Source organism: Bubalus kerabau, chromosome 4 (assembly GCF_029407905.1).
Source record: "Bubalus kerabau isolate K-KA32 ecotype Philippines breed swamp buffalo chromosome 4, PCC_UOA_SB_1v2, whole genome shotgun sequence".
Classification (NCBI taxonomy): Eukaryota; Metazoa; Chordata; class Mammalia; order Artiodactyla; family Bovidae; genus Bubalus; species Bubalus kerabau.
In genome coordinates this window covers 7,889,920-7,904,099 of record NC_073627.1, presented here as the reverse complement: position 1 = coordinate 7,904,099, position 14,180 = coordinate 7,889,920, and the positions used below count along the sequence as shown (strand labels likewise).

At 48.4% G+C, this 14,180-nt stretch overlaps 1 protein-coding gene and 4 non-coding genes across 5 annotated transcripts; 3 read left to right on the top strand and 2 right to left on the bottom strand.

Moving 5' to 3' along the window:
* The first annotated feature begins 28 nt into the window (after positions 1–28).
* On the top strand, positions 29–4,840 carry ATP5PD (ATP synthase peripheral stalk subunit d). Its single transcript, XM_055575085.1, has 6 exons — positions 29–158; positions 1,570–1,700; positions 1,976–2,072; positions 3,495–3,566; positions 4,428–4,490; positions 4,641–4,840. Exons 2-6 carry the CDS (start codon positions 1,579–1,581, stop codon positions 4,770–4,772), a joined length of 486 nt encoding a protein of 161 aa, XP_055431060.1. The 5' UTR covers positions 29–158; positions 1,570–1,578; the 3' UTR covers positions 4,773–4,840.
* A 3,947-nt stretch (positions 4,841–8,787) lies between these two features.
* Positions 8,788–8,860, bottom strand: TRNAR-CCU (transfer RNA arginine (anticodon CCU)). The gene has a single exon. It is a non-coding gene; the product is annotated as a tRNA-Arg (tRNA).
* Positions 8,861–9,331: 471 nt separating this feature from the next.
* On the top strand, positions 9,332–9,404 carry TRNAR-UCG (transfer RNA arginine (anticodon UCG)). The gene has a single exon. It is a non-coding gene; the product is annotated as a tRNA-Arg (tRNA).
* A 326-nt stretch (positions 9,405–9,730) lies between these two features.
* Positions 9,731–9,803, top strand: TRNAR-CCU (transfer RNA arginine (anticodon CCU)). The gene has a single exon. It is a non-coding gene; the product is annotated as a tRNA-Arg (tRNA).
* A 413-nt stretch (positions 9,804–10,216) lies between these two features.
* Positions 10,217–10,289, bottom strand: TRNAR-CCU (transfer RNA arginine (anticodon CCU)). Its single transcript has one exon. It is a non-coding gene; the product is annotated as a tRNA-Arg (tRNA).
* Positions 10,290–14,180: the final 3,891 nt, after the last annotated feature.

Here is a 14,180-nt window from a genome sequence, read left to right as displayed (position 1 = left end):
CGGAGGCGGAACTTCCTGAATCAGCCCTCACCGCTATTCGCTGAACCGCAAGACAAGGCCTGCCCCTTTGGGTTTGGGGTTGGCTGAGGGGAGAGCTTCCGGTGACCCACTTCCGTTCTCTGCTGCTGTGGACTGCGGGCCGCCAGGGGTCGGTGAAGGTGAGTGGGCTTGGGGGGCTCTCACGTACCTGAACACAGTGGGTTTCTCTGCTCTGCTCCTGCATACCTCCGCTCGACCCTTGTCTCTCCTCTGCTTCGCGCGGCTGCTCTTTTGCGCCCTCTTCCTGTCCTCTCCCTCTAGCGCGAGGCCGCAGAGGCCAGTTTGTGGCCTCTTGACTTTTAGGGCTTCCAGTAACCTTTCTCTCGTCCAGCCTGACTCCAGCCTGGCGGCTTCAGGAGTCCGGTTTGGAGGCTGAGGAAACGTTGCCGGGACGTAGTTTTAGCCTGCTTGGTGACGCCAGCAGGCTGGAGGGCTGTGCGCTTCCCTTCTGAAGGTTCCAGCTTTCGAGCGTGTGGAGCTTTCAGAGCTTCTCTAGTGCAGGGTTCATTTTCCAATTCAGTAAATATTCACTGAGCACCTGCTGTGTTCAGCATCTGTTCTAGGCGCTGGGGATTCAGCAGTAAATAAAAGACAACAAACCCATTTACGAAGCTTCTGTGCTTGGAAAACTCTCAGCAAGGGCACTTACTCTATCTGGTGTATTTAAGGTCACCCGCCCCTCACCTCCACTCCAGGTAACATAAGCTGTCTTGAGAGTGAAAGGAAGAGGCAGATGTTGGACATGTGTCTTCTTTCTTTTAAGGCCCACATCTCCTTTGTGATCCACCCATAGTTTATAAAGATCTTTAACGGTTGTGACCACTTTCCGTGTTCTCTCACATTCACCTAATGTACTGAATACATTTTTTTTTTGAGTATTGCCAGTATACTCAGGGTATGTGCTAACACTGCAGGGGATCATCAGGCATGAATAAGGTGTGGGTAGAGAGCCCCTTAAGTTTGTAGTGCAAATTGGTGTGCGCAGTTATATTTGATATTTTTAACAGCCTCTTTTTGGCTAACAGGGCTTATTATCCCCATTTTTCAGGTGAGGAAATTTCGGTCCAGCGTCTGCTCTATTTAACTAAGCCTTGTTGAAATGTGAATATGTGTCAGGTTCTGTGCACTGGAGAATCAGTGAATAAAATGTAGGCTGAGTGGAAGTGTTTTTAAATTACTAACGTTTATGTAATGCATGAATATTGCTCTAGCAATATTTCCAAAGGTACATGGAGTGCAAACACTGGATAACTGGATTTTTTCTTTTTTTTGATAACTGGACTTCTAAGGATAAATTAGGAGATGGGGAAGAGAGGGTATAGCCATCTAGAATATATGCCAGGTTGTACACCTTGAATTTTAAAAACTAAAGTGTCCTCTTCTGATACTGTCATCCTAATTCCTTTAGTTGACAGATATACCCACTCATATGATGCTGATCTATTTCTTAAAACTTGAATACTTCTGTGATGCCCTTCAGAGGATTCTCTCCAAGAGCCCTGTTTTGATCTGACCTGTTGTATTTTCCAGGATCTCAAGATGGCTGGACGGAAACTTGCTCTAAAAACCATTGACTGGGTAGCTTTTGGGGAGATCATCCCTCGAAACCAGAAGGCCGTGGCTAACTCCTTGAAGTCCTGGAACGAGACCCTAACCTCCAGGTCAGTACCTTGCTGAGAGGGAGCCTCTGGACTTGTGATTTCATGTGGGAACAAAATATATGAATTCTGATGTTCTTCTGGCAGAAAGAAATTCATGCATTTTCTAAATACTAATGAATTATTATTATTATTTTTTTTTGCATTCCTATGATCTCCCTGCTAGGGAAGAGTGTGGCAATAGGTCCAGGCCATAGGAATGAAGAACAGGGAAATTGCTCTGTGAATTTCCTCTTGCTCGTGGAACAGTCCTAACTTTTGCTTTTCTGTGTGAGCAGGTTGGCTACTCTGCCTGAGAAGCCACCTGCCATCGACTGGGCTTACTACAGGGCCAACGTGGCAAAGGCTGGCTTGGTGGATGACTTTGAGAAGAAGGTGAGCCTTCAGGCAGCTAAAGCTCTGGTCTTGTTAACACGGCTGTGGGTGGGGGAGCAGGACCATGGACAGTTACATGGGATGACAGTGAGGAAAGAGAAGTGGTGTTAACACCCAGATCCCAAGGGAGGCTCAGGAGAGATGGGTGCGGCCAAAGGTCTTGTGATGACAGATTTAAATGGTAAGTAGGTGCGGAGAATTCAGGGCCTCCTCATTCAGCAGGTTTCTTACCTAAGAAAACGGTATAACAGAGTCTTAATCCGAGAGCCAGAGGGCTGTTGAGTTGGGTGTTTCTGCCTGGCTTCCTCTGCACTCCCCACCTATCTCCTTTTAAATCAAGCTGACATTTTCTCCTACTCTTTTACTGTTTTCCTCTGCTTTTTATTGTCCCTTGTAGCTCTGGTCTCTCGATCACCTATTTTTCTTCTTCTTTTTATAGCTTAGTTTTTGACTGTGCTGGGTCTCTGTTGCTGCGTGGGCTTTTCTCTGGTTGCAGTGAGCAGGGGTTCGCTCTCTAGTTATGGTGTGCAGGCTTCTTACTGTGGCGGCTTCCCTAGCTCTGGGGTGTGAGGGCTTCAGTACCTGCAGCACGTATGCTCAGTAGCTGTGGCTCCCTGGCTCTAGAGCACAGGCTCGATAGTTGTGGTGCCTGGGTTTAGTTGTCCACTGCTTGTGGGATCTTCCTAGATCAGGGATCGAACCTGTGTCCCCTGCATTGCCAGGTGGATTCTTTACTACTGAACCACCAGGGAAGCCCTCGCCCACCTATATTCTGATGTTAAATTTCATCATCCACGGTTTGCTTGTTCATTCAGCAAATAGTTACTGAGGGCCCACTCTGCTAGGAACAGCGCTCAGTGCCAGGGCCAAGACACTAAGGCGTCTTCTAGGGAGAAGGTCTCATCCATCTCTGTTATGCAAACATGACTTCTGCTACCTGTCCACTAGGGTTTCTTTTCACAGAGAAATCAGGGGACTTCCCTGGTGGTCCAGTGGTTTGGACTCCGCTTTTCCACTGCTAGGGGCACAGGTAACCATCCGTGGTCAGGGAACTAAGATCCTATGTGCTGTGTGGCACAGCCAAAATAAATAAAATTTTTAAAAAAGAGAGAAATCAGAATTACTTTAGAACTGCAGGGTTCTTTGAGGTCATCAGTCTGCCTCACTTTATCAAGTCAAGAAACTGAAGCTCATTGTAATGAGAGAATTGGCCAAGGTCTCCAGCTAGTGATGAGGCAGTAGAACCTTGAGCTCCCATTGCCAGTCTAATACTCTTTCCAGTAGAATGCCCCAGATGCCTGCTTGTACCGCCTGGAATGGAGAATGTGTTTTTATATGATCCATTACAATTAGCAGCTTTTGAGTCCTTTTGGGGGGACCCCTGGTGATATTAACAACAGTTTGTTATTCCTGTGTTTGTAGTTTAATGCCCTGAAGGTTCCTATACCAGAGGATAAATATACTGCCCAGGTGGATGCTGAAGAAAAAGAAGATGTAAGTAGTTGAGGCCCTTACTTATTCTAAAATTCTCTTAATTCCTGACAGTTCTGTGTCTTACTAGTAAGGTTAAGGTAGAGGGAATTTAAAGGATCGCTAAAAAGGGATGAAGTGTTAATGAATGCAGTAATACGGATGAACCTTAGGATTATTATGTGAGTGAAAGAATCCAGCAAAGGAGTACACACTGCATGACTGCACTGCTGGAAAACTATAAACAAACTCAGCTAAACCTCTGGTGACCAGCACATCAGTGGTTGCCTGGGGCTGGGGTGGAGGGGGTGATACGGTCTTCACTGTGGTGACGGTTCCGCAGGTGGATGCGTATATCAACCCCTATCAAGTAGTAGTCTTTAAATATGTGCGTTTTATTGTATGGCAGTTATACCTCAACATGACCATTAAAAACAATCAAGGAGCTGAAACTGGGCAGGAAAATTATACACAGTAGTGAGTAGTCAAATACCCCTTTGCTTTAAAGTACTAAAAGCCCAGTGTTGGAACCCAGGTGGCTCGACCAAGGAGAAGTCTGACTGGGTGATCAGTGGCTTGTCCTGGCCATTCGGCAGGCCTGGGTGATGCAGGTGTTTGTAGGTTGCCTAGGCGAATAACTCACTGAAGAACCCTGGGCCTGCCGCCTTAAGCTGGTTCTCCTGAACGGGTTTCTTTGTGGGTGTTGGGGAGAGCTGCAGTTTGCCCCCTAAAGCAGAATCCCCCAAGTAGTCAGAGGAGCCCACCTCCTCTCCATAGAGTGTGGGAAAGCAGTGGGGGCGGTCCGCGACTCCTCATATCTTGGGAGCCTCGGGGTCGGGAAGGTACAAGTTGGTTTCAAAACAGAATTTCTCCCTTCTCTTAAAGGTGAAAAGTTGTGCTGAGTTTTTGACTCACTCAAAGACCAGGATTCAGGAATATGAGAAAGAGGTAAGGATGAGCCTTGGCCTTTGCTTGTAATCCGTTTTCTCTCCTTTCACAGCCACGTGTCCTTCACCTAGCAGCAGTCACCTGCCTTGGATTCTTTTTTTGTATCTCTGCAACCCTTTTTATCTTGACACATTTCCCCTCTTTTTTCAGCTGGAGAAGATGAGGAACATAATTCCATTTGATCAGATGACCATTGAGGACTTGAATGAAGTCTTCCCAGAAACCAAATTAGACAAGAAGAAGTATCCCTACTGGCCTCACAGGCCAATTGAGACCTTATAGGCTCGAGTCCAGGAGACAGCTCTGGCCCTGGAATTATAAACTCTGGACATTAAAAGTAATTACATGGTGCTGTGTGTGTCTGCTCCTTTGTGGTTGAGATAATTAAAACTCTGGGGTGACCTCACTGGGAGCAGAGCTTTTGTTGAACTGGAAAGGTATGCCCACAGGTGTGTGTGGTTGTCTAATGGTGAGGATGTGTAGGAAGCAAATTACTGAGGCCCAGGGCTGTGGTGGTTGCTGTTGAGTAGCTCAGTCGTGTCCGACCCTCTGCGACCTCATGGACTGCAGCACATCCAGTTTCCCCGTCTTTCACTATCTCCGGGAGTTTGCTCAAATTCATATTCATTGAATCAGTGATGCCATCTAACCATCTCATCCTCTACCACCAGCTTCTCCACTTGCCTTCAGTCTTTCCCAGCATCAGGGTCTTTTCCATGAGTTGGCTCTTTGCATCAGGTGGCCAAAGTATTGGAGCTTCAGCATCAATCCTCCCAATAAATATTCTGGACTGATATCCTTTAGGATGGACTGGTTGGATCTCCTTGCAGTCCAAGGGACTCTCAAGAGTCCTCCAGCATCACAGTTCAAAAGCATCCATTCTTCGGCGCTCAGCCTTCCTTATGGTCCAATTCTCACATCCGTCCATGACTACTGGAAAAACCATGACTTAGTGACTAAACAATTATTATAGCAGGATTTATTTATTATTATAGCAGAATTCTTTGCAGGATGCCTGAGCAATGCCAGGAAATACAGGCAGTTTAAAGTAAGATGAGATGGTGGGGAAAGTTCTGTTGTCCTTGAAGTCAGAGGAGCTTGTATGCCTACTGCTTACACCTGCCCTTGACCATTTAATTGCTGGTTCTAGATTAATCTGCCATCTCCAGACTTTTCCTTTCCTCATTTACAAACATCAGGATTGTAATAAGAATGAAATGAGAGAATCTGGGAAGCTTCTCAGTAAGAAAGCAATCTAAGCAAAGGCATCCAACTTGATGTGGCTTAAATCCTGTTGGAAAAAACCTACTGAGGAAAAGACACACATTTCAACAATTTTGTGACATTTCTGCCAGAGATTGCAGATGTATGGGAGGAGATCAACAGTGGCTGATAACCCTCAAGGAAGTAATGTCTAAAAGGACATAAGCTGAATAGACCCTGGGGCCCCGTCACCCCTCATTTATAGGGCAGGGCCTGGGCTGAAGGTAAAATGTAACCGGGAGGCAAGGCGTGTTCCACTTAGAGCGGCTTCAGTCATGATCCATGACGTTCAGCAGTCAAGCTCCACAGAAGGCCTTTCATGCACAAAACAAGTACCACATGCTCCCTCCCCACCGCTGTGAATCATTGCATTGGCACCCAGCCATCCAGTTGAAGATCTAGGGATGCAGAAAGGTGAAAACAGGGAATCTTTTGGAGTGTGGTTAGAACCAGGAAGGGAAGAATGAATGAAAGGCCTGTGAAATTTTTGTGACAATGGGAGGGGAGTCCCTGGAATTTCCCTGGTTGTTCATGGTTAAGACCCCGCACTTCCACTGCAGGGAACGTGGGTTGGATCCGGGTTGGGGAACTAAGATCCCTTGCGGCAAGACCAAAAATTAATGGAGGGGTCCCTAGCATTTGAGGGAAGGCGTTGGAAGACTTACAGTAAGAAACAACAGTGAAAAACTAACATTATCTCAGTCCCAGGCATTTATGAAGCATGGCTGGAGTTGGGGGCGGGGGGGTGCACTTTGAGGTTTTATATCCTGAATTGTTTGAAGTTTTTGCATTGAGCATGCATTGATTTTACATGAAAAATTATCACTAGTAAAATAGGATTGTGCTGATCTGAAAGATCACTAGAGAGAGAGATGTACTTCCTACATGGCAACAGTTAAAGATAGAAATCAGCAAAACATAAGTAGCATAAACACAGAACCAAACACACTTAGGGTGATTACGAACCAGTAAATACCTCTATTAGAAGGGAAAGTTTCTAACTGGGTCAATTCAAAATCCAGGTACAAGCTGTTCATCCTTAAAAAGTTAGGACCTTTCTTGGAGGTTCAATGCTCAGGATTCAGTGCTTTCACTGCCCAGCAGGGTTCAATCCCTGGTCCAGGAGCTAAAGTCTTGGAGCCGAGGTGTGGCAAAAAAAAAAAAAAAAAAAAAGAGGGAGAGAGTTAAAAAATGGATAGATGGGCTATATCAAGGGTTTCAACTCCTTATTCTAAAAACTGGCATTGAAGAAAAAAACATGCATTTATCAAGTCTTAATTTAAACAAAAGTCAGGATAAACTAATAGACCTAGTTAATGACAAAAGTCCTTTACAAAGTATTCCAGTTAATAAATGTGGAAAGAAAAGTAACATTGGGAAAATTGCTATTTTGTAATCCCTAATGAAGTACAGTGACCCTTACACAAGTTGGAACTGATTGGGACCATTTATATGTGGTTTTTTTTTTTTTTTTTTAAGTACATACTACAGTACTACATCATCTGAGGTCAGTTGAACCTGCAGGTGCAGAGAGCAGAGTGTAAAGTTACTCAAGATTATTTGACTGAGGAGGGTCGGCAGCCCTAATCCCTAAATTGATCCAGGGTCAACTGTAGTTTATTCAGGCAAAGATCCTTCGTGGACCTGCTAGAGCCTCCATTCATGGTTTGGTCATTTCTTCCCTGAACCACAGTCTCTCCCTAAGAGGTCTCCCTGCCTGTACTCTCACCTGCCTCTAATTCCTTCTTAATATATATATATATATTGATTTACCGGAGAAGGCAATGGCACCCCACTCCAGTACTCTTGCTTGGAAAATCCCATGGATGGAGGAGCCTGTTAGGCTGCAATCCATTGGGGTCGCTAAGAGTCGGACACGACTGAGCGAGTTCACTTTCACTTTTCACTTTCACGCACTGGAGAAGGAAATGGCAACCCACTCCAGTGTTCTTGCCTGGAGAATCCCAGGGACGGGGGAGCCTGGTGGGCTGCGGTCTATGGGGTCGCACAGAGTCGGACACGACTGAAGTGACTTAGCATAGCATAGCATAGTTGATTTACAGTGTTGTCTTTAATTCATTCTTTAAGGTGCTGCCAAGGGGATCTTTTCAAAATGCAAATATAGTTATCTTATTCCTCTGCTTAAAACCCTCTGCCCACGAGATCAAATGCAATTTGCTTACTCCAGGGTCCTCTGGGTACTTTGTTCTCCTCCCCTGGTTGTGGCCATAGCAAGTTGCTACCTGCCCCTCTCACACCACCCTTACTATCAGACACTTGCTATTCCAGCTGGTAATCCTAGAAGCTTAGAAAGAGGCAGAGGACTCTAGAATACTCTGTTGAGTGCCAGCACAATCCTTTTTCATATTCTTTTCCATTATGATTTATCATAGGATATTGAATCTAGTTCCCTGTGCTAAGCAGGAAGACCTTGTTTATCTGTTAATCCCTTTTTAAACAGCGCTGCGATCACCCAATGCGAGCAGGGTCATCTTTTACCGTGGGATCTGGGTGCACACAAGCGACTGGCCGTTGTCGCCCCCACTGTCCAAGGAGCGCGCACACACAAGCTTCCTTGCGCCCCTTCTCGCCGCAGCACAGGGCACTGGCAGGCGCGCTCTCAAACGAAGGGCACGGAGCTGGTCAGCGCCCACCCCGACCCCGCCTGCCTGTCTCCAGCTGGGGGCTCCGGGGGGCAGGGAGGAACGAGGGGCGCTACTGCGTGGTCTGCTTTTAACTTCACAAAGATGGACTCGCACTGAACAAGCTCGCTTCTTTTGCACAGGGATTCGTAGCTGGCCGAGCCCGTTCGCCACGTGACTGTTTAGACGTCAACCCAGAGAGGCAACACGAAATGGGGAACCATTTGCCCTCATATCAGTCTACCTTTCAAAGGAGAGTCAGGCTCGATCAAAATGAAACGGCAAAGTGGAATCCACAAACACGAAAACGGTCTCAGAAGGAAGGAGAAAAACTTGCCGTCTGGGGGTCGTGAAGGGATGTAAAGGAAAGCATCCGGTGGTTTATCCACCCCCACCCCAGATGGGACTCGAACCCACAATCCCTGGCTTAGGAGGCCAGTGCCTTATCCATTAGGCCACTGGGGCTTCACGAAAACGGCGCCCGATCACATGTCTCTTGAACTATGACGCCGCAGGCCGGCGTAGTGACGTCAACCCGGAAATTCCCCGGTGCAAAGCCCAACTGGACACGAGCCCCAGGTGATGGAAGTAGCTGCGAGGAGAGAGTCCCGCGCTGTCTCCGCGCCTGAAACAAGGGCAATGGCTGGGTTTGGTTGCGGCGCAAGAGTGTCGCCCTCTTCTCAGGATTAAAGCGTTTCGACCACGAAGGGGCTCAAACGCTTAATCCGAAGTCAGACACACTACTTCTTGGGGCACGCTGCCTCCTCGCTAAGTGGGAGCCACCTGCGGCCGCCCCGGCGCTGGCGCAGAGTGTCTGTTGCTCTGCAGCCCCGAGGACGTGCCCTGGGGCCAAAAGCCCACGGTTTTCTCCCTCGGGCCAACGCCGCCTCCAGGAAGGTGCGCTCAACTATCTTCCCACGAATCAGTGGGCCCTGGGACCGCGTGGCCTAACGGATAAGGCGTCTGACTTCGGATCAGAAGATTGAGGGTTCGAGTCCCTTCGTGGTCGGCTTCGTTTTGGACGAGCAGCTCCTCCCGAGTTCAAAATGCGAACCCGCTTTCTTCATGATTTCATCCACCTGGTTCTGCTTCCTTCAGGCGTTCACTTTCCGCGCCCCTTGCCGTCCGGCATCGTCCTCAGTTTCGCCTCACCGTGAAGTTTTAACTTTTCGCGTGGCCCCGCGGCCGCGCCCCCCGCTTGTTCTGTAGGCCTCTCGGGCCCGGACCTGGTCCTCGGGGTCCGCGGTCCGGCCGGCGTCGTCGTAGGGCCGATTGAGGCCTGTGCGCGCGCCTGTGCGCGTTACTACGGACCACGTGGTCGGTCGTGGCCGTCGCGCCCCAGTGGCCTAATGGATAAGGCACTGGCCTCCTAAGCCAGGGATTGTGGGTTCGAGTCCCACCTGGGGTGGCGTCGGGGCGGGAGCGCTTTGGCCCCACGTTAGCTTTTGCGACCGCAGAGCACGAGCCTCCGAGGTTGCAGCCTAGGGATCTGGGGACTCAGGGGCGCCCCACCCGCGTGCTCTCAGCTCGCCTTCTGCTGTGCAGCTGACCCGGACCTCGTTTGCAATCAAACAGTCGGCGCGTCCCGGCCCGGGACTCAGTGTCCCTCACCCCCTCTTCCCGCCCTGGTGACCTCGCATCCTTCCTCCCGCCTTGTCCGCTCGGCCTGTTCGCTGTCCAAAAGTCAGTGGCCTCCAGGTCCCTGCTTTGGGATCTAGCCGGTTTTCCATCCGCGGACCGGAGCCCAGTGTGTTCGGAGTCTTTCGAGCGGCGGAACTATTGGCACACGGATTCTAGAGTGCAAGGACCAAAAAGGTGCTTTACCCCAGGTGGGACTCGAACCCACAATCCCTGGCTTAGGAGGCCAGTGCCTTATCCATTAGGCCACTGGGGCCTGCGGCTCGATTTTGCGACATCTCTGCCTCTAGTAGGCGGTCCGATCCCGGGCCTTACAAAGCACAGCTTAGCGAGGCAAACGCCCCGGGATGCGGTGCCCGGGCCGCGCCAAAGCGAGACCTTGGATGCTCACGGAAACCCGCGAGGAAGAAACATGGTGGGAAGTGAACTGCCGCCCCCGTTAGCCGCACCGGCAAGCACACGGGTGCTGGGAGGCCGGCGCTGATTCTGGACACCTAAGACTATGGATGGCGGGCGAAAGCTGAGGTTTGTAGGCATTTCCAAATTTTACCGTCATAGCTAAGTGTAGGAAGTGAACGAGAGCAAACTCGTCTCAAGCACGAGTCCTGAAACAAACAGTAACACTCTCCCCAATGTACAACCGGAAGGAACACATCCTTCCAGTCTTGATAGTAGAAATGTATACGTACGCAATTACAGAATAGAGCGAAAAGAAATGGATCACCCAACTAGACACTTTAATATCTTGTTTCTTTAGGACTGTTATACAAAAGGGAATACAAATACAGAAAAGCACATTTTAAAATGTTACACATGTTGAAAACCCACTACTAAAATCCATACCTATTGGAAAAATGTAAGGGAAGGAGAGTCAGCCCAGGGCAGTCAGTGTCTACTCCCCGCCTGTGCTTGCGTTGAGATCTTAGCTCTCAGGAACTTGGAGACGTTCTTTTTTCTTTCTCTCTCCCACTTACAGAATCTGCTCAAACCCATAATGCCAACAAGAAAGAGGAATGTACCCCACCTGGCTCCAGTCTCCTTCCTTAAGCCTGTCCTCCTTTCAGTTAACTAATTGCTCTGCTTGTTGAGGTGTAACATCCATGCAGTAAGGTGTACACATCTCAAGGTCATGGCTGCAGGAGATACAGAACTTTGCCAGTTCCCCTGAAGGCTCCCTTCTGCCTCCTCCCCACTGCCCCGGGGGAAATACTTTCCTGACTCTCAACGCCATAAGGCAGTTTTGCCTGACTTGAGCTTTGTATAAACGGAATCATACTCTTACAGTCTGACCTCTGTGGCTCATCACTGTGTCTGTGAGGTCCACCCATGTTCATTCTTTTGCCCTCATCTTTTTGTTGTTGCTGTTTTATTGGAGGATAATTGCTTTACAATGTTGTGTTGGTTTCTGCCATACATGGACATGAATCAGCCATAGGTATACATATATCCCCTCCTTCTGGAACCTCCCTCCTGCCCTCTACCCCATCCCACTCCTCTAGGTTGTCACAGGGCACCTGGTTGAGCTCCCTGTGTTACACAACAACTCCCCACTGGCTATCGATTTTATGAATGGTAATGTGTATGTTTCAACGCTACTCTCAATTCGTCCCACCCTCTCCTTCCTGCTCTGTGTCCACAAGTCTGTTTTTACATCTGTGTTTCTATTCCTGACCTGCAAATGGGTTCTTCAGTACCATTTTTCTAGATTTCATATATATGCGTTAGTATACAACATTTGGTTTTTTTACTTACTTCACTGTGTAACAGGCTCTGTTGTTGTTTTTGATGACGGGTCCTACCCCTGTTCTCCACTCTCTAGTGTCCCCTGGCCTAGTTTTGTTTTTCTTCACCTCTCTTTCCCCTCCTCTGTATTTTAAATGCTTTCGCAAGCCCCGTCACGAGCCACCAATGTCTTCTGAGAGCCTCACAGGCCCAGCCCCCAGGTCCAGATTCAAACCGTGAGGATGCTCGCTCTGGTTTCCCGCCGCTGTCATCTTACCAAGCATCTCCCTGCTTTGCTCCTCCACATCCCCAAGACACTGCTTGTTCCCTTCTGTCCTGCATCCCTGCTTCGACCTCACTCCCCAGCTCCCGCTTCACTCCCTGTCCTGGGCATCACCATGTTGGCATTCCTCCTCAGGCCCCACAAAGCGGCTCCTCCCAGGCAAAACCATACCCATCATCCAACCAGCCTCCCAAGCCTGCTCCCTTGGTGACTTTCCTGTCTCAGAGCACCACCCCCTTGTCACACACCAGCTCTCACTCCAATCAGTCAACTTTCTGTCCTCCGAACCCTCTTGCATCCGCGGGTTTCTTTCCATCACTGCTGCCACTGGCCCGGTTCCAGGATGGGTCCCTAACTGCTCACTGGATCTGTCCACTGAGTTGTGCCCACTTCCCTGCAGTCTTTTTTTCTCATCCAATCCCAGTCAGATTAATCTTCCCCTGACAGCCTCTATAGGGGTAGAGGCCAAACATCTTAGGTGTCACATTGAAGGTTTTTCTAGACCTGGCTCCCACTCAAGGTGGCAGACGTGTCTTCCACAGCGCCTCACCCCCTGGGTTCCAGCCAAACTGGGCTATTAATCATGGCTAAAGTTCCCTGGGTACAGGCTCAGTGCCACTAATGACTACCACCCTGCCACCCTACTAGAGGTCGGCACTAACATCCCTAGTTTGTAGAGGGGCCGTGGGATCACAAAGATTTGCACATGACTTAGCCACTCAGTTCAGTTCAGTTCAGTTGCTCAGTCGTGTCTGACTCTTTGGAACTCCATGGACTGCAGCACACCAGGCCTCCCTGTCCATCACCAACTCCTGGCGTTTACTCAAATTCATGTCCATTGAGTCAGTGATGCCATCCAACCATCTCATCCTCTGTCATCCCCTTCTCCTCCTGCCTTCAATCTTTCCCAGCATCAGGGTCTTTTCAAATGAGTCAACTCTTTGCATCAGGTGGCCAAAGTATTGGAGTTTCAGCTTCAGCATCAGTCCTTCCAATGAACATTCAGGACTGATTTCCTTTAGAATGGACTGGTTGGATCTCCTTGCAGTCCAAGGGACTCTCAAAAGTCTTCTCCAACACTACAGTTCAAAAGCATCAGTTCTTTGGTGCTCAGCTTTCTTTATAGTCCAACTCTCACATCCATACATGACTACTGGAAAAACCATAGCTTTGACTAGATGGATCTTTGTTGGCAAAGTAATGTCTCTGCTTTTCAATATGCTGTCTAGGTTGGTTATAGCTTTCCTTCCAAGGAGCAAGCATCTTTTAATTTCATGGCTGCAGTCACCATCTGCAGTGATTTTGCACCGCGCCCCCCGCCCCCCCCCGGAAAAAGTCTGTCACCATTTCCACTGTTTCCCCATCGATTTGCCATGAAGTGATGGGACCAGATGCCATGATCTTAGTTTTCTGAATGTTGAGCTTTAAGCCAGCTTTTTCACTCTCCTCTTTCACTTTCATCAAAAGGCTCTTTAGTTCTTCACTTTCTGCCATAAGGGTGGTGTCATCTGCATATCTGAGGTTATTGATATTTCTCCCAGCAATCTTGATTCCAGCTTGTGCTTCCTCCAGCCCAGCATTTCTCATGATGTACTCTGTGTGTAATTTAAATAAGCAGGGTGACAATATACAGCCTTGACATACTCCTTTCCTTATTTGGTACCAGTCTGCTGTTCCATGTCCAGTTCCAACTGTTGCTTCCTGACCTGCATACATATTTCTCAAGAGGCAGGTCAGGTGGTCTGGTATTCCCATCTCTTTCAGAATGTTCCACATTTTGTTGTGATCCACACAAAGGCTTTGATATAGTCAATAAAGCAGAAGTAGATGTTTTTCTGGAACTCTCTTGCTTTTTCGATGATCCAGCGGATGTTGGCAATTTGATCTCTGGTTCCTCTGCCTTTTCTAAATCCGGCTTGGACATCTGGAAGTTCACGGTTCACATACTGTTGAAGCCTGGCTTGGAGAATTTTGAGCATTACTTTACTAGTGTGTGAGATGAGTGCAATTGTGCACTAGTTTGAGCATTCTTTGGCATTGCCTTTCTTTGGGATTGGAATGAAAACTGACCTTTTCTAGTCCCATGGCCACTGCTGAGTTTTCCAAATTTGCTGGCATATTGAGTGCAGCACTTTCACAGCA